Source organism: Monopterus albus, unplaced genomic scaffold (assembly GCF_001952655.1).
Source record: "Monopterus albus unplaced genomic scaffold, M_albus_1.0 scaffold4.1, whole genome shotgun sequence".
Taxonomy (NCBI): Eukaryota; Metazoa; Chordata; class Actinopteri; order Synbranchiformes; family Synbranchidae; genus Monopterus; species Monopterus albus.
Genome location: NW_018127884.1, coordinates 929,745 through 952,571, shown reverse-complemented (window position 1 = coordinate 952,571; position 22,827 = coordinate 929,745). Strand labels below are relative to the sequence as shown.

General features: G+C 40.0%; 1 protein-coding gene across 4 annotated transcripts in view; it reads right to left on the bottom strand.

Annotated features, from left to right (window-relative positions):
* The window catches only part of pcdh9 (protocadherin 9), a 207,087-nt gene extending 184,369 nt beyond the window's left edge, over positions 1–22,718 (bottom strand). For all 4 annotated transcript variants that reach the window (XM_020607688.1, XM_020607664.1, XM_020607682.1 and 1 more), the window contains exons 1-2: positions 21,943–22,718; positions 18,312–21,458 (exon numbers count right to left, since the gene is read on the bottom strand). In XM_020607688.1, coding sequence (XP_020463344.1) covers positions 18,312–21,347 — 3,036 coding nt within the window. In that variant the 5' untranslated portion in view covers positions 21,348–21,458; positions 21,943–22,718. The remainder of the gene's footprint in view (positions 1–18,311; positions 21,459–21,942) is intronic.
* Between the last annotated feature and the right edge of the window lie 109 nt (positions 22,719–22,827).

Below are 22,827 nucleotides of genomic sequence, written 5' to 3'. Positions count from 1 at the left end.
TCTTTCACACTGACTGTTCTCAGCCCTACAAAAGACCTACAGAGCTAAAAATGACCTCCCCACTCATGGATAAGAGGTCTGTTATCATGACAACAGATATGTAGGACTGTCCAGTGAAGAAGAGGCTAGTGCACTACTCAGAGAGAGGGGCTAATTTTCACTCAGTGGGGTTATAATGAGCCTTTCATCCTCTTATCCTGCCCGGTTACCATTGGAAACCTTACAAGCTCTGACATGAACCACAAAGCACAGAGGAACTGCCACAGCATTTATAACAAGACAGAGTAAATCAGTATAGTCTAAGGTCTGGATGTTTTGCTGTATCCTTTTTAGTAATGAGATAAATATGGTATTTATTGTTACTTCTTTTTATGAAATAGCAACATAACACAGTATATACAAATTTGTTATGCGGTCACACTATGGTACAGTGTAAATAAGCGCAAAACATATTGTGTATTGTGTAATTGTGTAAATGTGCCACTTTATTCAATGCCATTTAAGTCAAATATATATTCTGGAGTGAAACCTTTAAAGCTTTACCTTTAGTACTTTAAAATATATGCTGATTGTAAAATATAAAGATGGTACAGAAAGTCGAGAGAGAAAAATGCACATTGTGGATACTAGTTAGAAACAGTAAAATGAGATCATTAGGACCAGATTATAGAGTATGGCTGTGTGGGATAGTTTTAAATAAGAAGTTTCCAGTTGGGTCATATGCATTCGAGAGATACAAATCATTTCTTTAATCAGTACAAAGGTAAACTGTAAGAGTCACCTTATAAATCTTTCCATGAAGCAAGAGTCCATGTTATCTGTGCAGAATTAAACACTTTAAAAAGCATTCTTCTTCAAAGGCAAAGCAAAGAAAGTGATTGTGCAATTATAAGATCCCCTTGGAAAGGTTCATGATACCAGCCTTAATTGTTTGTGCAGTCTTACACCTCAAGAAGCTGTAAAAACCTTGAGCATGTGAAGATGTTCTGTAGCATTTCTGATAGAGGAGTGAGTGAATCAACAAAGCAGCGCAGATAGCACAAAATACACTCACTGACACATGGACATGAAGTAGCTCAGCTGAGAGAGTCTGAATATGAGAAGGCTGGCCAAACAAACAGATTGCACATGAATGAAAATGAGGCAGAAAATTGGTGAAAGCGGCAACAAACAACAGCAGAAGACTGAGAAGCGATATTGCATGAGGGCTTTAAAATATTCAGGTAGGTTGTGAATTAGGCTCTAAGTGCACAGGCTGCTGCTGCCACCTTGCAAACACACCCACATATCCTCCATACTCTCCTTTCTCTCTCTCTGTCTTCCTCTTGGCGGTTCACTCTCATTCACTCATAAAACCACAGAAATAAAGAGAGAAGATGGACAGAATGACAGAACAGGCATTAGAGGTTAAGGGATGGATTTCCCAGCATCTTTTGCCTTCACTTCTGACCATCTGCTTCTTTGGCACTAGCCTTCCTCTCTTGATGTTAAATTCTAGACTGGTTAAGCAGCCACTTATAGAAAGGAATGTTTAGATGGGTAAAATCAATTAGTTATAGACGGTGCTAAACACTTTGGTCAAGTGTATATTGAATAGAAGAGAAGAAAGTGCTGAATATGGCTAAATCAGACTGCTGAAACACTGCCTTCCAACACACAGGGACGGATAGAGGGGTGAGGTGACAGGTCGAATGGTGAATGATGAAAACTGAGAAATAAATTAGAGAATAAAACAAGAAATATATAGGAAGGAATGAAATGCAGCCATAAAAGACAGAAGATTGAGAAATGCAGAAGGAGAATGGAGCAGCTGGGAAGAAATGAAGAAGAAAATACGGGGATAAAAATTAGAAATCAAGAAAGAGAAAGGTGAAGAGGGGGACAGAATGGCAAGGGAAAAAAACTGATGATAAAACAGAATATTCATCGTCATCAGATGGCAAAAAATACATGGATGCAGACTGTCTCTGTGGCAGCCTGTGGTGTCGTCCCTGCACTCAAGCTGAGACATAAAATGAACACTGCCAGAGAAAAAACAGGGGGGGAGGAGGAGGGGGTTAAAAAAAAAAAACAAAAAAAAACAAATGTCAGGTTAGTATGAAGACAGAATCTTTAGCCAACCCTCTCATCTCTCACGACACAGACAGGCACACTCAAGTAAACCTAATAACTGGGGTAGGGGGTCCACAATTGCCCATTTTAATTAGATTTCTCAATAGTGATTTTTCATATGCTAAAGAGTGAGGTAAGGCTAAGACATGGTGACATTGCAAGGGTGGTGTTTAGTTTCATTAGCAATGTGCAGCAACAAAAGGTAGATTTACTACTGGACAACCACCGGCGGACTGGGCACTGATCCCACATCTTCATGGTTACCCCACATTCAGCCTTCAAATGCCAGGATCTCAATTCTTCTCTCTGTCTCACTTGCAAAAACACAGGCAACCTCATACACAAAATTAGAACCATTACGAACAATCCTGTTTCTTAAAGAGACCCAATATTAACACCAGAATTAAATCTGTGGTAGCAACAGTCAAACATACTGTATCTTGTTGAAATTTGTGCTATCCAATGAAAAGTGACTGATTTAATGTAGTATTTCTGTGTCTATGTGGGAGCGTATATTTGCATGTGAGTGTGCTCATTGGCCTGGCAGCAGCTCCTCAGAAAGTAGGACTGAGAGCTTGTTACAGCAGTCCCAGTGTGTGGCCTCCCTTGGCACACAAACACAAATTAGCTGAGGGACGACTGCTGTGGCAGAAAGCTTCTCTGCAGACAAAACCTCTTAATATTCTTTCCAAGTCCATTAAGGCCTCGAGAGATTGGCCAGGATTGATTGTTTGTGTTTGATATTACCAGGGCCTTCAAGGCCAGATCCTCATTGAAAATTAGAGATGGCATTTGGTAAAGCCCAAGGAATTGAAAAACTAAATACAAACCTGTGCGTTCTTATCATCCACACAATGAGGAATGATGGAGGAAGCCTTCATCAAATTAACGAATACTTGTTGCAATTTCTTTGTAGCTTTAGGGTTCATTGACAATTTGACTGGTTTTCCAAGTCAGTGGCTTCCAATTTTTTTATATGTCACTATATTTTCTGGCAAAATAGAGTTTTTCCAGTCAGTTATTCAATTAAGGCACTGGCCTCTTCACACCCGAGCCCCTCACACACACACACACACACACACACACACATCCAACTCGTGCACACACAAAGAAGAAGAAAGAATTCCTTCTTGTGAAGCCCTGATGCATGCAACCAGGTGCAGAAAAGAAAGCTCTGACATCAAAGGATGCTTTATAGTTTTTCTTATAAACTGACAGAGTTTGAAGGATTTGAATATCACTTATTACAAAACAAATGTTTCATTACAAAGAGGATAATAAGACTGTTTTAGAAATGTATTCAGTTTTTTTTCCTGTGATTTTATTTTACAAATGTCATTAAAATATTGGAACGAAAAGACAAAACGGATGATAATTGGCTGATCACTGAAATCTTCACTTTTCAGGATAAAACTACTGCTTTTAAAAAAGAGCCTACACGCTTCCAGCTAAATGAGGCTATACTTAGGCAGAGAGATGTTTTGAGCTAAATGCTAATATAATCATGCTAAAATACTCATAATGACAAGCCTAACATGTTTAGCAAGTCTAATACTTACCTTGTTAGCATCTTAGTTTAGCATGTTAACAGTTGGTAATTAGCATTAAACAGAAGTAATGCTGAGGCTGATAGCTTATTATGATACAATTTGACATGTTGATGGTGCTAGATGAAACACCAGGAGATCATTGATCATACTCAGGATTTCTGAGGGGAACACAAAAGTCTGTGCTAAAATACAGAATAATCAATACAGCATGAGATACTTTACTTTAAACCACAAATGTTGCGGTACTAGCAGAAAAGTAAAGGGCTCATCAAAGTCATTATGACAGATTACATGGGCATCATGGATTATCTGTACCAAATGCTGTGCCAGTCCATTGAGATATGTAAGAGCCAAAAATGTTAGCCTGCTTTTAGCACTAGGGGAAAAGTCATGTACAATTAGAGCAAACATGTTGCTAACCTGCCTGCGTCATGTGATTTGATACAGTATGTGATATACTTTTAATCATATGATAAAGTCATATGTGTTAAATGGGAAATGGTATTTTTTTTAATGATAATATATTAGACTAGTCTGGTGCTACAAAGTGTACAATAAAAGGATAATAATGTCAATGTTAGTTCATACTGACACGATAGAATGAATGGTAGCCTATAGATATTCACGGTCTAGTTTAGCATCAACTTTACAGTTGGTTTTAGGGTTAGAAATCACATGGGTAGCTGGTATCATGACAGAGTAGCAAATCACACGGCCATGACTAATGGCATAAAGTCCTTTGTCCATAGGACAGACATGGCTCCAAACCATGTGTCCCTAATTGCAAAGTAAACATAAGATCAAAGAACATGCTCCTCTAAGATATTAATCAGTCCAATCTGCCGAGTGTGTTGCACTAAATCCCCTCTGCCCTGGTCTGGTTATGAATATCATCCCAGAGGGTGGGCTATTAATAAGTGGACATACTCACACATTTCCTATATGGACCAGAACAAGGCAGCCACTGATCTCCATGGATGAACAGCTTAGAGCAGTGTTGAATAAGTGTTGAGGGAATTAAGTCCCATCATCACCTCACAGACACACATAAACCCATAAAATACAGTATACACCCTCAGACACACGTGTGCACCGTGTATGAGGGGGCTCTGTGTGATGCATGGCCTGAGGCAACTGCAGTCCAGCGTCTGTGGTGGTGAAGGAACCTCACTGTTCCCCAGACAGAGGCGGAGCTGGTTTCTGGGACACTGAAGCACCCTACCAAGCATGGAGCAGGGTCACATGTCACATGACAGATGGGGCCACAGCTTTTTAAAGATTGGAGGGGAAGGGGGGAATTCTGCAGAATACAAGAAGTTGTGGTGTTACATTCAGTCATGTCTGAGTCAATCGCTGCATTGACTTGCATGCCTCAGCAAACCTGAACTTCAGTTTTAGGTTTTGATGTAAAAATGAAAGACTAATTTCCTTCCACAACAACCTTAATAAATCTAATGACAAAGTCCACTCCAGAGAAACAGAGAAACTCCTGTAATGAATTGTCAATCTGTGTTCTATATTAGTTTCCAGCATTAATACTAAGTGGGATAAAAACTCTGTGGTCAGACAGCCAATGCAAATCAAGAGAGTGGATCAGGTTTCAGTTCCTTTGCATCTGAGCTTGCATTACAGTCCAGTTCTCCTGTATCTTTTGCATGGCAAATGCTCTCCTTGCTCTGGTGCTGGAGCTCTCTCTTCTGAAAACAGCAATAGAGTTCAAACATAAAAAAAAGAACTTTCCAGGAAAAGCAGTTGCGGCAGGAAATAGAAAATAAATCTGGGTGCATACATCCATTATCAGGGCACGTTATCGTCAGAGCGGAGTCTGTAGAGAGAGAGGAAACCAGGCTGGGTCTCTATGTGTGCTGTAAGATAGGAAAAACCAATTTTCACCTCCTCCTTCCTCATCCCTTGATTCAACCCTCGCTAACTCTGCACACCCATCACTAAATCATTTCATCTAAATAAACTAGCCAAATGTTTTACACCTCTGCACATTACTGAATGGTGATAAGGTGCTGGTTCACAATTCTGTGTAAAGCATCTCTCTCTCTCTTTTTTGTCAGCTCCATGGCCCCAACAAAAATGAGGAATACTGAAAGCTTCTGTGAATGTGAAGGCTGCAGAGATAGAAAAGTGCAAAAATAAGGAGGTGAAAGTATTTTAAAACCCTGCCATTTCTTATACCCTCGACGATAAAACAACAGACAAGCCATATTTTATGTTTGCGTTAAATATTCCCATGTGCGGCACCTCTATGACAGCTTATTCTCGGGCAGATTTATCACAACCCTTATCTGCTCAACTCACCAGACAAAAGCAAGGCATACAGCTTACACTGTAGTGTGCTGATGCCTGAGGCACAGGACAAAGCGTACAATCAATACAAATCTGCAGTCTATACATTGAACAGGAGTGGGTTGACACACATCCTTCCAGCAGCCATACATCACAACGCCTTATCTAATTAGCTCCCTGAAGAGCATTATATGTCTACTAATATCTCTCATTGTACTCTCCACCAGAGAAAATCATGGGCTATCCACCCCAAGTGTTGTTACTCTTTGTTGTCATGATGAAGGGATTCTATTAATGATGTAGTACAGATTAAGGGAAATATATAATTAGTCTTAACATCAATTAATCAATGTTCTTCATTTGTTTCATCATAGGGAATAAATTACACTTAATTCTATGATCTGCTACAGTTCAGTCAAAAGGATCAAACCTCTCCCAGTGCTAATACCAAGACTGCTAAACCTGTCATCTGGAGCAAGAGACATCTACTGGATTAATGTAATATTAATTTGGCTCAACAAAGTTCCTGTGCAGAACTGGGTTTAGTTTGAGGTTCAAGCATCTTCAGTTTTATTACCAGCGGATCAAATTCGGAAAGTGCCACGATATGATATCATATGAATGATACACAAACCTTAGATCGGCACTTACGATAACATTTTTTTTAAGTAAGTTTACTCATAGAGATAGAAATAATGCTGTATATTGAATAGTCATTTTTTTATTTCATTGCTGTTCACTACTATGAACTTCTTTCAAAATCCCCATGAAATTAAATGTACAGTATGCGTTTATTCCTAGACTAATGTGTATCCTGTAAGAATTCATTAGGAACCAACTACCAAGTCCTAAAATATCATACTTATCTTCTAAAAATGCTCAGAAGTAGCAGTTAAATTTCAGTCCTCTGTTGAAAGATCATATAGACGCATAAAGATCAGTGTATATCTTTTCTCCAGGAGTGTTTGTGTTTATTTATCCAAGGTTGATTCAATGAGCAGAGTTTCTTGGAATCCTCTGCTCCACAGCCACAGAAGTTCACACATCTACACCTGGAAGCTACCCAGTACAACAAAAGTCTTATCCACTGAGCGACCCCACCGGAGGAAGGTGGGGTTAAGTGCCTTGCTTAAGGGCACCCCATGGTGGTTTCCCTTCCCTAGTCTAATTTATCTTGCCTGTCCGAGGAATGACCCGGCAACCTTTCAGCCACAAGTTCACTTCTGTAAGCTTTAGGTTACTTTTTCTTTCCATCTTTCTGTATGATTGTATGTATATGTCAGTCTGTCTTTGAAAACAAAAGGGAAATTGAAAAACAACATTTGTCCCAGGCTCCCACCACAGCACCTTCCTTCCTTGGGAGGGGGCTAACTCATAGATGAACAACCACACACACGGGCAATTTAGAGACACCAATCAACCTAAGCTGCATGTCTTTGGGAGGAAGCCGGAGTAACCAGAGAGAACCCACGCAAGCACGGGGAGAACATGCAAACTCCACACAAAAAGGTCCCGGGTGGGGCCTGAACCCAGAACCTTCTTGCTGTGAGGCAACAGTGCTAACCACTGCGCCACCGTGCTCACCTTCCTTCAATAAAGGAATATTATACATACATTAGAGTGAATGGCCTTCCCCCTTCCTGCAGCATCACCACATAACTCAGTGCTGGCTGTCCTGGAGGATCCTGAGCTGTTAAGGTTGAAAATGAAAATAGTTTCTTTTTTTGTCTAGAGTCAAACACCCCCAAGGATTCAATTGGAAAAATGCACTCACCTTTCTTCATTTTTCCCCCAAAAGGGAAAGTATAAGTGACTAGGATTAGGTTTAAAGAAAGATTACACTAGAGAAAAATGTCAGTGGGACTAGACCATGCTGTTGCTAGAGGGAATTATGAAAAGGCCCTCCTCAAGTGTCTGACAGCTCCCGATTTTAATTTAGTGCACTGACGTTGTGTAGATGACTAATTTAATGAAGCTCTCAGCCAGTGCTCTATGTTCTAAAAGCATCTGTCAATTCATGGAAAGATAGGAGAACATAACATATGTAAGCATTCTCAGTGAAGTCAATACATCTGCTGAAAAGTTGAGCCAGCTCTCCAGTCTATTCAGAAATACCTTGTTAGATTCCTGATCTTTTGTTGTTCTTGTTATTCCTGCTTGTGTCTGTGAACTGCTCATCATACTGTAACTCACCCACCTCCACAGTCATCAAATCACTAACCATTGCTCTATTTTCAGATTCCTGAAGCAAAGGCCTGTGCTTGCTTTATCATGATTTTTCCTTTACTATTTTTATTTATTTGGCATAAATTTGTCAAACAATGCACAACATACCATATATTAAGAATTCCCCTTACGGTACACCATTGTGACTTCTAAACTCTTGATTTCAGCATTATCATTTTTATAACAATGTCTTATGATTGTTAAGAATGTTCAGAATGCTGATACAAATCTTGACTTCAGTACTTAGTGTGCCCAGAAAAGCTGCATAAACCACTTCACAAATACTCAGATGTATAAAAATGCTATTTTTACTTTATGACTGAGGAGAGTGTGGTACTACAATATGGATAAAAGAAGAGGAATCAATCAGGGACTTTTTTATTTGGAGCCATAATCTTTTCAGCACATTAGAGGTTTCTCTGTTGGCTCCAGAGAGTTTAATATCATTTATAAATGTGTGTAGTTGCAGACTTTTGTCGAGTGCAAATAAATTATTGTAGCCTGCATATTGTCTTCCAAATTGTACAGTATAATAGGTTACCTGCAAGTGAACAGTAGTTTGGAATGTAACCAAGTATCAGTAAATACAATTCGGAGGTACTTCCTTTTTATGCTGCTTTATGCTTACTCATCACTACAGTCCAGAGGCAAATATTTTATTTTTTCACCTTGGGCACATAGATACAAACAATAAAATGCAACTTATTTAATATTATGTATATTGTTGGAGATTAAACTAGTGGTCACAATGTAGGTAAGATCAGCTTCACCTAAACCAGGTACAAACGTAAACTGTTATTTACACATCTATAAAAGTGATCAGATAATATAAAATCTAATCATATAGCTCTCAGGGGACAAACTATTAGTTTTTATACTTGTTGATAGTACTATGCTTTTATTTAAATACCATTTTGAACGCTGAACTTATAGTTGGGTGTTCTTACCACTGCAATCATGTGTTTGATCACCTATGGGTCATCAATTGATCAGCTTTTTTTTTTTTTTTTTGGCTATACTGCATCACTGTGTAATGGCTATTCATGGACTGAGGACATGGCTGGTGGAGGACCAAGGACAAAACTAGCATGATTTTTGTTCAAAAAGACATGTGACATCATGTCTTACATGGCACAACATCTGTGTGGATAATTGTTGGAGTGGATATTATGCTTTGCCATGTGTATGCAATTTCACAATGACAATGTCATTTAACAGAACAATGTGAACAATGTGTGGTTTATAAATCAGCTGCAAAGACCTTGTATCCCTATTGCTTTGCATATACTGGCTCTATGTCAAACCTCTACACAGAATTTAATGCATCTGGTCACTGAGAAAAGACATGTTACTGTATCTGCTAATTGCTTCCTTATTGGCAAAACCTGCATGTTACAGTTTGCCACCACCAATTAAAGTACATAAAAAGCTGTATACATAAAAAGATCTGGCTATTCATATTCTTTCACTCACCACACTTTGCATATAGAGGTCACGACTAAGACCATTTCTAATATTGTCTGCCTGCAATAGTCTGTGCAACAGCAGAAACAATGCAAAGCCACCACAGTGAGTTCACCAACCTCAGTGACAGCGTAGTATTTTCATTTAACTATGTTATCTACAGTTTTTCCATCCAACAAAGCAACAAAAATCCTCAATGAAATTGGAAATCCATGTAGAATTGGGAGACATTGACAACTATTTTTTTTTTTTGGAATATGATAATACTTTCCAGTCACTAAGTGCACACAGATTTTTGAAAGTGACCGTATATATGAGGTCACACTTTAAAGCCTATATTTATTTATTTATCCTCTTTTTTTTACTCCTCATCCTCACTCAAATGCAGACTAAGCCCTGCTTCTGGCTTTCAAATGGAGTGGACAGATTAAGCTGAGTTAGGACTACTTTCCATAGATGTGTTGGCGTGGCATTTTGAAATCAACACTCCCCCATCTCCTTTTCTGCAAAAGCCAGTTAAGAGGTGACACATCCATGCTTCTTAAACTAGACGGTAGCTGAAGATTAACAAATGAAAGTGCCACTACAAAAAGCCAGTTCTTGCAAAAAAAAGATATGACACATTGTTACAATAGTGTTTCATCTCCTTAATATTTCAAAAATGTCCACAATGTACAATACTTTATGAGTGTATTACTGTTTGTTATGATGGTACTGGTGGTGATGATGATAAGCTTGAGGTAGTGGCTAAAAATAAGTGTTTTAAACTGGTAATAAAGCCAAAAACAAGCTAGTCCTGAAATATGCCAACATTAGTTATAATGTTGTTTAATGGATATGGTTCAGTCTAATATGCCAAAATAGTTGTAAACAGAAGAGCGATCAGCGTTGTTGCAAGTTGGTCAGTGTCACCCCACCCAGTCTTAGATGATGAAAAAAATTCTGACATGCTAGACTTTGTGTCGGAACGTCGTGAGGCATCCTAGGCGCAGCAGGGGTTGTCGATTACGATCGATTGATGGGTCGGTTCCGGCGCCCTACAATTGTTGGGTTGGGCTGTTACTGGGCTTAAATTGTGTAGCCTAAACAGGGCATCAGATAGATGAAGCTTCATATTAGCTTCAGAGAAACTTTAGGATGCCTTTTTGCATGAAACTAAAAATGTAGATTTTGTCCCCTCATACATTATACTAACAATGTGCTAAGAAGTCATCTCTTCATGACCAGTATGGACAGGAGGAAATATTGCAGCCATAAATAAACATTTGTTCATGTGATTTTTTTTAACAGACTGAGACTATCCTTTACTGCTAGACTAACCAGTGCTAAGTATAAAACTGTCAACATCAGATGTTTGAGAACAGCTGCTACTATAACTTGGTCCCACTAACATAAATGTCAACCCTAACATAAAGACAATATGTGCTTCTCTGATTCTTTAAATGCTCCAAAAGCAAACTCTGAATTAAAATTTCAGTTCCACTGAATTATTACAATGGCTGTGTGTCAGTGACTATGCGTCCTTCATTCCAAATAATCAATTCAGTAAAACCAGGAAATCTGTTTGCTTCTAAAAATATACAACTTGGCATTATAATCAGCCGAAGCACTTGTATACAGACGTGCACTGATTAGAACTGGTTTGCACATGGTAGTATGAGTTTATACACAATGTATTTTCACAACATCACAAAAGGAGGACAAAAGGACAAATTAAAAACAGGAAAGAAATGATCTCTTCCAAACATTTATTATGAAATTATAAAGGTAGAATAGCACTGTTAAAATAAAGCCTTTAAAAACAGAGTAGGAGTTTCAGTGTAGTGAATAACTGGCAGAGTTTATTTCAGATGTAAATAATGTATGCCCCCAAAAAAGAGAGAGAGAGAGAGAGAGAGAGAAAGAGCAGTGCAAATAAATAAGACAAAATTAAAATAAAACAAGTCCATTATTGTTTAACACAGCACATTAGGCAAGATTACCAGGAGTTCAATTTACATGAAACATCTCATATATACAAAGATTTACATTGATGAGGCTTACAGAGTCATTGTGAGATATGGGGTCTAGTGATCAAGCAGTCAGTGGTAGTCACATTTCAAGTGTGGCGTTTTACTTGAGGGGAAGTTTGGCTGGCACTGCCATTATCACAACTATTAGTCGAGACACTGGCACACGCTAGTGACAGAGCAGCGGCCTGTGTCACTTGACACAACAATGCAGTGACAAGGAATGCGTCTCCCTCTGGGTTTGTCATGTCAGGACGTACAGCACCGCTTTGTCTATCTTTTACATGCACACCCATATCTCTCTCATGATAAAGGGGAGAGAGAATGGTAGCAGGAAGAAAGTGGGGCTATGTGCTGGACACAAAGCACCTTCGTCTGTCACAAATGATCAGAACACAAAGGCAAACACACCTTTGGTGATTTAACATTGCATGTAACGGCACTGACCCCAATAAAAGATGGGTGAAAAGGTGTGGGCTGGAGACAGGGAAGATAAGGAGTGGGTGGAGGGGCCAAGTGAGCAGTGGAAAGGAGAGATGGGTTTGGGGGTGGGGTGGGGGGCATTCAAACAATGAAGTAACATCATAACTTCATCTTTTTGTATCAGTTTTTGTAGACAAGCAAGCAGTCAAGAAACATTTTCTTCCACCCTCTACTCTTATATTTAAGGTAAATTTGAGAGAATTCAGATAAACTGTTTATAAGTGGTTTAAGCTGCAGTTTGTCTTCATCTCATCATGCAGTGTTAGAAAAATATGAAGCTAGTAGGTTAACTTGATTGATTGCCTCAGAACAAGGAGAAATGTGTTTTGTGGATTAGTGAAAACATGGAGATGAATTAAGTAATGACAGTGTCACAAAAGCCACATTAACATTGGTTTTTGTGTATGTAAAAGATTTCACAAAGCAAACCCCCTAAAGACTGATCATCAATCAATTTGTGTTGAGAAACTGCAGACATGGATATGTGAGATGAATGGGTCACCAGCCAAAAGTGATGGACAAATAACAAACCAAGAAAGAAAAAAATGAATCACATACGGTATGCACACACATGTACACTAAGGCCTTTTGATATAGTACTAGTCTTTATCAAAACTATGTGTTTTTCAGAACAAAAATGATTTAATGATGAAGAAATTTTAAGAAAATGGTTAAAAACAATTTTAAAAAATGTGTAAATTGTTTACAAAAATCAAATGTACTTCCTGGTAATTTGCCATCATCTGTGTTCAGGCAGTCCCGCCACTGGCAGTTATAGAAAAAGCAAAAAGGCTAAGAATAAATAAATAAATATATTGAAGATTTGTAGCATTTGTTTCTCAACAGAGGAAAATAAAAACATATAAATGAACTCTACAGTTCAGCCAGTGTACCAACAGGGAGCTGTGATTTATTTTGTTGTTTTGTGCAGACAAAACTGGATCCCCCTTGGGGCAATAATCTAGTCTGGTAGTACTCACACCCACTACCTTAGTATAGCCCACAATCCATTTCATTTCCTTTAACCCATACTGTGTTTTCTTTTTTTTCTTTTTTTTTGGAAATACAGTGTCTCTAAAGTAAAGAGCCATGTAAATCCTTCATTGATGATTTAAAGCTTTGATAGAAACTTCACTCACAGACCCACTGGCTCACTATCCCATGATAACTACATTTGTTTAGTGGATCTGGTTCATATTACTCTGTAAGAAAATGCAGTAGTCAGGTTATTTTTTCCTTGCAACTACCAGTAGTTTGCTTAATTATTAAACTGACAGTAGAAACAGACCCAACACAGGATTTGATCAAAGATTTTGGTTAATTGATGTCTTGCTCATTATTTATGCAGTTTAAGAATCCATTCATATGCACATAAAAATGAGATTTTCAAAAAATGTTAAACCCACTGGAACATCTTCACCTAAAAGTATTATGGACATGTACAGTGTAAGAGATCACAAACACATATTCCGAAGAAGTGACAGGATAGCTGAGGAGAAGGATGTATGATCACAGTCGGCAACAATCACTGGCCTCTCTCCATCTTCCTCTTTCATACAGTCAAACTCTGTGTCAGCACAACTCAACTCAGAAGATACTGCAACAGACTTTTCCCCTCAGGTGCAACATTGTCATAGTTCATTAATCTTCTCAAACTTCTTCTGCTGCCATCAGCCCCTGTACGTACTACTAATCCCCTTATTAATGTGGCAAATGAACCTGCGCAAGAAGGATGACTCCCTCAAGGCTCTATAATTACAATGGTCTGTACAACCTCCTGTTTGCATAGACTGTCCATTCATTAAATGTACTGACAAGACAACTTCAGGAATGCTCCACTAGAAATCCCAGGGTCTTCCTCAAAGGGCTTTCTCACATCTTCCACTTTACACTGAACTCTGCATCTACTGTAATATTCAATAGCCTGCTAAATTTTTATGACTGCTAATGTAACACCAGTCTATTTTTATTGTAGTGGTCATAACAAGAAGGAAAATGATGTGCAAGTTTGATGCAAATAGAAAAATTGAGCAAAATGTAAAACAAAAATCTCCAGAATTATTTTCATAGTCAACCTAATATGCTGTCAGGTGTTCTATACTGTATATGCTGTAACTATAGTGAGGCTGCACAAAAGGGAGCTGTTATAATATGTCCCCAGAGCTGAGGCATGATTTGTGCTGCAGAGGAGCAAGTCAGAGCAGTGTGGGATAAACGCACTGTAGGTACACACTTGTTTTCAGTGCTTGCATCTTTCTGCTATGTAAGAAAAACACCATTATCCCACAGTAATTAAGCCTTTTCACAAGAGGTGTTCTGGCCACATGGCTGCACAACTGAAAGCTCCATGTAAGGCCCATAACTGTGAATCCTAACATATAATGTCTATTATCATAACAAAGCAATGGGAGAGAAGGTGCATCTTGTATATCTGCAAGAATGTGCATATTATAGACTATAAATATTCATATTTTCACATCACCATGGGATTTATTTAAGGTTAATGGTGAAGAGTGAGAACCTAAATTATGGATTGTAACTTATTACGTGTGGTGTTTCATACACTGCCTCGATAACTACTCTCAAACCCTGTATCCTCAATAAAACCATGTTAATGTGTCCATAGCATAAGCGTATGAGCTTTGAGGTCTGATGTTTGGTTAATTTGTAGCCACTGGGCTATACTTGGTTTCTTAGATGCTTGTGTTGCCTAGGACAGTGTTTTTATGTTGTTTTTTTTTACCCTCAGTGAGTTGTTTACACTAATGCAGGTCCCTGGAGGGTAAATAATAAGTGGGAAAAAAGAAAGCATTGCTCCTATTGCTAGCAGCAAAGTTTGGGGTCTGTATAAAGCTCATTCCACCAGGCGCTTGTCTGTGATGACAATGTTGTAAATATCTACTGTTTCTGTTGCCTGTGTTCTAAATTTCTGGAGACAAAGTGTGAAATCTCCACACTTTGCAGTTGTCTCTCTCTCTCTCTCTGCCTAGATGTTTATGTTTCCTTTCAGTTTCTTTGCTCATTGATTGGTAGTGATTTTGCATAGAAGTGACTCTTGAGAACAGGAACCAAATGATTTTTTTAGAGAATAGGTCCATTTTAAAAGCTGATCCCCTCAGCTGCGCACGTCTTTCTCTTAAACGTTCTTGTTCATTTAAGCTTCTTCCATGTCAGGTTCGGGCAGCAGTGGGTGAGTGATGTTGGTTTGTTACTCATAAAACAACAATGTAAATGTTAAATTTCATCATTCTACCAACTGTGATTCAGCATCACCCCTGCGCTGACACACACTTCATGTGTAGCTGTAATTTCAATATATTACATCAATTCACATTTTACGGCTGATAATAACTGCTAATAACTTTAAATGACATTCACTTGTTTTTATTATCTATGCAAATATAAGAAATATTTGAAGAATGAAGTTCTTATCTACATTATTTCCAAAGCAGTTCTGCTTTGAAAGGAATATGATATGACAATCTGATGATATCACCTTCTGAATATGGTGTTAAAAAATTCACTCAAAGGCAATTGGTATTTATTGACTTAAATTACAAGAAATCTTCTCTCTGCTTTTAGTCTATACACAAAATTCAAAAAGGAATGTGAGAGATTGGGTGGCTGTCTACTTATCAGTGCTCATGAAATGGAGATGGCATGCACATGTCAATACAAATGGTTGCATTGTGTAAAAAAAAAAAAATCTGCATGTGGATGTAACAGTGGCATTGATAACATACCCTGCTTTGTCTAGTAAGACGTGAATGCAGTCAGCACAGTCTAATCACTGTACCACAATCAATAACTTCCATTTAATCTGAATTCTGAGCTGGAATCTTCATCATTAAGATGTTTTAGGGTAATGATGACTATGAACCAAACAGATATTCCTTCTATGAGTCTTTATGGCAAATATCCAAAATCTGATTATTTGCGAATAGTGGGAAGGTTGAAAATGACTTTTTCTTCTAATAATGAGCAAATGGAGATGAAAAAGTGTACCTTTGTGTGCAGTCAAAATGGTTTTTAGCTCATCTTTATCTGAGTATTTCATGAGTGTTGCTAATGTGAATAATATTTCTTGTTTTTCTTCTTGTACTTTATTATGGTAGTGGGTTTTATCCTGACCTAAATAATACTGTATAAATAAATAAATAATGTAAATTTGAACACAATTTTGTGAATTTTTGACATGATTGCAAAATGTGATGCTTATTATGACATGTTTTATGTTGCTGTTCTAAAAATAAGTGACAGTACTGAATGAAGACGTAAGATTTGAGATTGGCAAGACTCAGCTAAACTGGTTTGTACCATTAAGGAGTGCAAAAACAGTAAGGACAGTTTCAACTCTTGGCTTCTGTAAGGATTACATTTATACTACACACAAGTGCATAGAAAAATACTGTATTAATCAAATTGTACATAACATTTCATAAACATGTGTAAACAAAAGTATCTGGAGCAGTGCGTTATCATTATTAAGAGTGGCGCTATATAGAATGTAACTGGTTCTGTTTGTGTGCTTCTCTGCATCATTTGTCAAAATTATTGATTCCAATAAATCTTTTGTGGAATTGTGGGATGAGTGAGCAGATCAATGAAGTTGTGCTTACAGTATAGTCTCCTATCTCATGTGTCCTCCTCTACGTTTGAAAATCCCCTGCCACCACTCCATTGCCTCGTCTCGCTCAAATTACCGACCACACACACACACACACACACACACACACACACACACACACACACACACACACACACACACACACACACACATGCATATACACACACACCAAAGGCGCCTGGCAAATGAATGCCAAACTGAATGCCTCTTTTGACTGCTGCCGCTCACACAGAAACACATTAAATGCAACCCCAGATGCAGTGACCTGGAGGTATGCATGGATAGGAGTTGCACAGTGTCACCCCTGTAATTCCACTCCCTCTGCCGGATAGATCTTATCACTCACTTCTCTAACTGCCATTATCAATCTTCCTTGTGCAGCCTCTGCATCATTAGGTGAGAGTATTTCACTAAGAACACCACCATAGGTTTCACTCCTTTCTTCTCCTCCCTGGCATTTATAAGTCCACTGCAGGTTGGCGTGTTGCCAGGCTGTGCCATGCAGCGCAACACTGCCACCTAAAGGTTTAGTACCACCACCCATCAAGCCTGACCCACTGACAACACTCTCACTCTGCCTCCCTGTCTCCCTCTGCACTTCCTCTCCCCCCTCTTCTGTGCTGCTCCCTGTATCTGTCCACGTGTGTTCTATTAGATTAGAACTGTGTGTTGTGTAGTGGTGCTTTATTAGCAGAAAAATTAATAAGGCTTTGATAAAAAGCTGCATGGATTACGTTGAAATTTGAGGCTCATTATTGGCTAATCCTTTTTGAATTGGATGTGTATCAAGTTCCAGACAAGCTTCACTCAGTTCGCTAGTGTGCTTTGAGAGGAGGCATTTAATTCAAGCTTAGATGATGTGGCAAAGCCTACAGTGACATTCACAATACCACAGCAGCAGACTAATTATTGACTGTTGTTATTGCTGCAGGTGTTGGAAAAGGTTACAAAGTCTTATGTGATATTACAGTACACACCAAAACAAAGAAACAAACAAAAAACATGAATACACTCAAGAGTTTTATGAGAGGTGAAAAGTCATCTATTTTTTGGAGAATGTGTGCAGCATTTATCTATGATGATCATCTGAGTAGATAGGCAAGAAAAAAATGTTTCTTTCACAAAGAACATTGAGTCACAATTAATGTTAGGATGGTACATTTTACCAATGATCTAACCTGGATGCTTGAATAGACAGAATAAGGCAAGGCAATCACTCCCCCACTTGCATTTTGTTAAATATGAATTAAATATATATTAATGACAAAGCATCAGTCTATAATTATTCCCCAAAATTCTGCATGTGATTGTTGAGTCCACAATCAAGCTCCATTAATTAGCAGTTATTCAAATCACGTTTGCTTTTTCTTTTTTTTTTTTAATTAGTTTGAGAAACAGAAGAACTTGCTGAAGCAGTATGTCTCCTGTACTTTTCTGTTGTTTCACAGTATCTTAGAGTCTGTAATCTAGACTGGCACTTTAGCACTGTGGAACAGGGCAGTTATAGGCAGTACTTATAGACCAGTAAAAGTGCTCTTTTACCTGTTGTCTGGTGTGCATGGGCCCCTTCGTCTTGAACCCTCCTTGGGAGCTGCACTCTGAGGCACTGAAGTGGTCGGAGCTCGTGGAGGACCTCTTGGAAAGGGTGTCACAGCCTCCAACAAATGTGTTATCCAATGGGAGCTCCTGAATCACGTGGTGCTTCTTCACTGAGACCGGTGTGTCAGCCTTGAGGTGGAAGGCCGACTGCGGCGATGCGGATTTGTAGTGCCGGGCCAGGTCTGGGCTGCTAGGTTTGAAGGTAGTGGTAGGTGTGGCATTCCAATCAAAGCGTCCAATCCCTTGCTCCTCCAGCTCGGTGGGCAGGCTGATGGTTCCATTGATTGGCTCATGGGCAGGATCGTCAGGTTTGTTACCCTCAATGGTGACAAAGTTGAACAAGGAACTTTTAGGGGATTTCCTTTTCTTGCGCTTTTTCTTCTTATTCTGCTTGTTCTCTGTGTTGGGTGACATCCATTCGGCCCCCTGTTTTTTCCTCTGTGCAGCTTTGAACCTGGAAGCATGGCGGCAGCGCAGCAGCACAGTGACAAAGATGACGATAATCACCACTAAGGCTCCGGTAACAAAGGCTATCATTATGGTTAGATAATCACCACTTTGATAAGTTTCGCTGCTTTCACCAATGTTTCGGTCAATTGGGGTCTCCATGGTGCGTCGGATGAGATCGTAAATGAGTGTCGAGTTGCCCACAGTGTCATTGACAAAGAGAAATACCAGCACCAGAGTATGGAGGGATTTGGGATATCCCAGGTCACTGATGTTAACCACTAATCTGTGCAAGCCTATGTCAGTCACTGCTGGTTTTTCCTCCAGAGTAATATTCCCTGTGACAGGGTCAATTCTGAACAGACCCTTGTTGTTTCCACTCACAATGGTATATTTGAGTTCTGCATTCATCCCTGTGTCGCCATCTACAGCAAACACTTCTGCCACCACAGACCCTGGGATGGAGGAGAGAGGGACAAGCTTGAAAGATGTGTTGGAGGGGGGATAGATGACGATTGGGGTGTTGTCGTTCACATCAATGACATTGATGGTCACCTTGGCAGCCGAGGAGCAAGGAGGCCTGCCACTGTCGACGGCCCTCACATCAAACGTGTAGGAGCTCTGTTGCTCCCTATCAAATGACACATTAGATTTGATCACCCCAGAGTAAGGATCTAATATAAAGTTCTCATTGTCATTCAGTATGGAAAGAGAAACTGCAGCATTTTCTCCAGCATCTGAATCTGTCACAGTTATCACCCCTACGGTGCTGTATTTAGGAAGGTTCTCAGACACAAAGAATTGAAAGTGATTATGTGTGAACTTTGGGTTGTTGTCATTTTCATCCAGCACAGTAACAATAATGGCTGCCTGTGTTTGCAGAGGCGGCGTCCCATTATCTCTTGCTGTTACAGTGAAGAGGAACCTATCCTGATCCTCTCGGTCAAAAACCCTGGATGCAGTCAGGACCCCTGTTTTGCGGTCGAGATCGAAGAATGAAGCGTTTGGACCCAGCTGATAAACTATCTCTGCATTTTTCCCGCTGTCCTCATCTGTGGCACTGAGAGTAGTAAGGAACAGGTCACGTTTGTTGTTTTCCATCACAGCCAGCTCAATAACTGGCTGAGTAAAAATTGGGGGGTTGTCATTCTCATCCTCCAGCCTCACTCTCACCAATGCAGTCTGATTCAAACTCGGTTTTCCAGAGTCAGAAGCTACAATTTTAAAGTTGTACTCCTTGGTCCCTTCATAGTCAAGCAGCGCAGATGTCTCCAACAGATACTGGTTGTCATACACTGCTTTGAGATGGAAGGGCACATCCTTCTCTATAAAACAAATGACCTTGCCATTGATGTCAGTGTCTTTGTCTGACACCGTGATGAGAGCTATCTTGGTATTGATAGGATCCTTCTCTGAGAGGAAGACTGTGCCATTAATGGGACTGATTATGTATCTCAGGTCTATATTAGGTGGATTGTCATTAACATCAGTCACATTTATGGTAACAGTAGCTCTGGCAGGGCTAGAGCTGCCATCACTAGCTAAAACAGAGAGCTTATGGATAGCAGTCTCCTCTCTATCCAAAGGCCTCTGCACTGTAATTAGGCCAGATGTTGTATTTAATGCAAAGAGTCTTTTTGTAGCAGGAGAGACCTGAGTTCCAAATACATAGCGTATCTCTGCATTTGCCCCTATGTCTGCATCTGTGGCCTGGAGCTGCACAACAGATGTGCCAACAGGGGAGTTCTCCGGTATGTGCACCTCTGTCTGGCTCTCTTTAAACACTGGTCTGTTATCATTGACATCAGTTACTGTAACTTGGAGAATAGCAGTGCTGGATTTCTGTGGACTGCCACCATCCTCCACTTTGATCTTCATCACATATGTGTCCTTCTGCTCTCTGTCCAGATTCTGTTGCACAATGAGCTGGGGCCACTTCTCCCCCTCAGGCGTTTCTACTATGTCTAAGCCAAAGGCACTTTGCCCATTTATCAGCTCATATTTGTGGACACTGTTGGGTCCAGTGTCTGGGTCAGTGGCAGAAGGAATAGCAAAGCGGCTGTTAATGAGCGTGTTCTCAGGAATGGAGATGTTGATCACAGGGGACGGGAACATGGGGGCATTATCATTTGTGTCTTTGACAATTATTTTGATCTTAATAAGCCTGAAATAATCATTAGGCAGTATGACCACTTCAATTTCAAAGGAGCACTCGCTGTCCTCAGATGAGGGACCAGGGCACAACTTCTCCCTGTCAATTCGGTTTGATGTTGTGAATATCTCACCAGTGCTGCTCAGAACGCGGACCAGTGGGTTATCTCCTGCTTTGGAGACGAGCCGGTACACGAGATTAGCACTTGCTCCAGTGGCAGCATTTGTATGAGAAATGTTTAGGTCCTTTGGTATATTTCCAATGAGGAAATTCTCCTGCAACTCCTCTCTGATGGGGTAGATTAGCTCTTGGGCTAGTGAAGGATCTAGCCATATGCAGGCAAATAGGGCGCCCAACAGGTAATAGTATTTTACATCCATGACAATGTAAATGTGTTTCCAGCCTCCACAACTCAAAGGTTTCTTTCTATGCAGCGTTGTTACAGGTGATGACTCCTTGCATGTGATGGCAGGAATCTTCCACAGACAAACCTATGAATACATGACAGAGTTTCTCTGAAATAACTTTACCATGCACAGTAATTGAATGTAATTAACAAACAACCCCCTCTTTATAACCAGCTGTTTAGTACACTTTCTTTTTTTTTTCTTTTTTTTTTTACATAAGTTGCTATAAAATCTGTCTATAGGCCTTGGTCAACAATTCCTAGAAAAACAATCAACAAAACACTGCAGCAACCATTTAGGCAGCCATTGATGTATGTTGCTCCCATTCTAAATCACCACATATATGGCCACTAAGAATTTTCTGCGCCTCGATCCCCCGTGGCCACAAAACTTCACAACACATTACGCAGTCTTATTAATTTTACACTTAAATTGCCGAGATTAAAGAGCTGTTGCTGTGTGTGGGGCTCCTATACGAATGAATGCGCATGAATGAAGCCTACAAAACAAGCTCAGTCTGATTTTGAATTCATAGTGGACAAATGAGACCTATTCTTTTCTTACATACCCAAAATGTTCCGTTCCAGCGCAGGAGGAAAACTGGAGTGTGTCAGCTCATAGTCTTCTTATCCAGTGTGCCTGCGAGCTTATTCGGATAAAGATCAGTCAGATCTAGCTTTGAGGGAGAAAAAGATAATCGCCCCGCAGGAGAAATCAGAGTAAAGAACCGTTTTGGGGTAAAAGCTGCTGGTCGCACAAACTGGAGTAAATTAGAGGCTGCATATGTCGCAGTTCCTTTTTCCCAATTTAACTTCAGGAATGGACAGGATCTAATTGTACGACCTGTGGTGATTGCGGTAACCAGCGTAGCCCTCCAGCAGACGCAGCCAGGTGGTCAGTGGTTTGTGTGGTCTTCCATTAGAACAGGTCCCAAAACCGATGCTCATCTCCCTTACACGTCCCGAAAAAACCGGCGTTTCCCCCCTCCCCGGCTACCTGTTAAGGTTAAGGCGCCGACGAGGTGAACGCAAGCAAAGACACTCATGTCCCGTCATGTTTCAAGTTCGGGGAGCTCCATCAATACTCAGCCAACGCAGACACAAGGTTAAAAAAGATCATGAAGGCATTCATGCAAAACAGAGGCGTGAAAGCTCAGAGTCGATCCCTCTTGGAAATGCCAACCTACATAGAAAGGTTGTTTAGTGTGACACCGATGCCAGCGCGTATGTGCCGTTTATCCGTGCGCTCTCACTCCCAGAGCAGAATATCTTGCACTAACTCTGTGTAAACCCACCGGAGGAGTGGTGAAGTACACCACACCGACGCCCCGAACCTCACCGACCCTCGTCATTGGACACCGCCCCTCTCTTTTAGAGGCGTCGACAACCCGAGCAGCAACGCGATTGGCCCGAAGTCACGTCACTTAATGCAGACCTGAGGGTTGTCCGCTGAG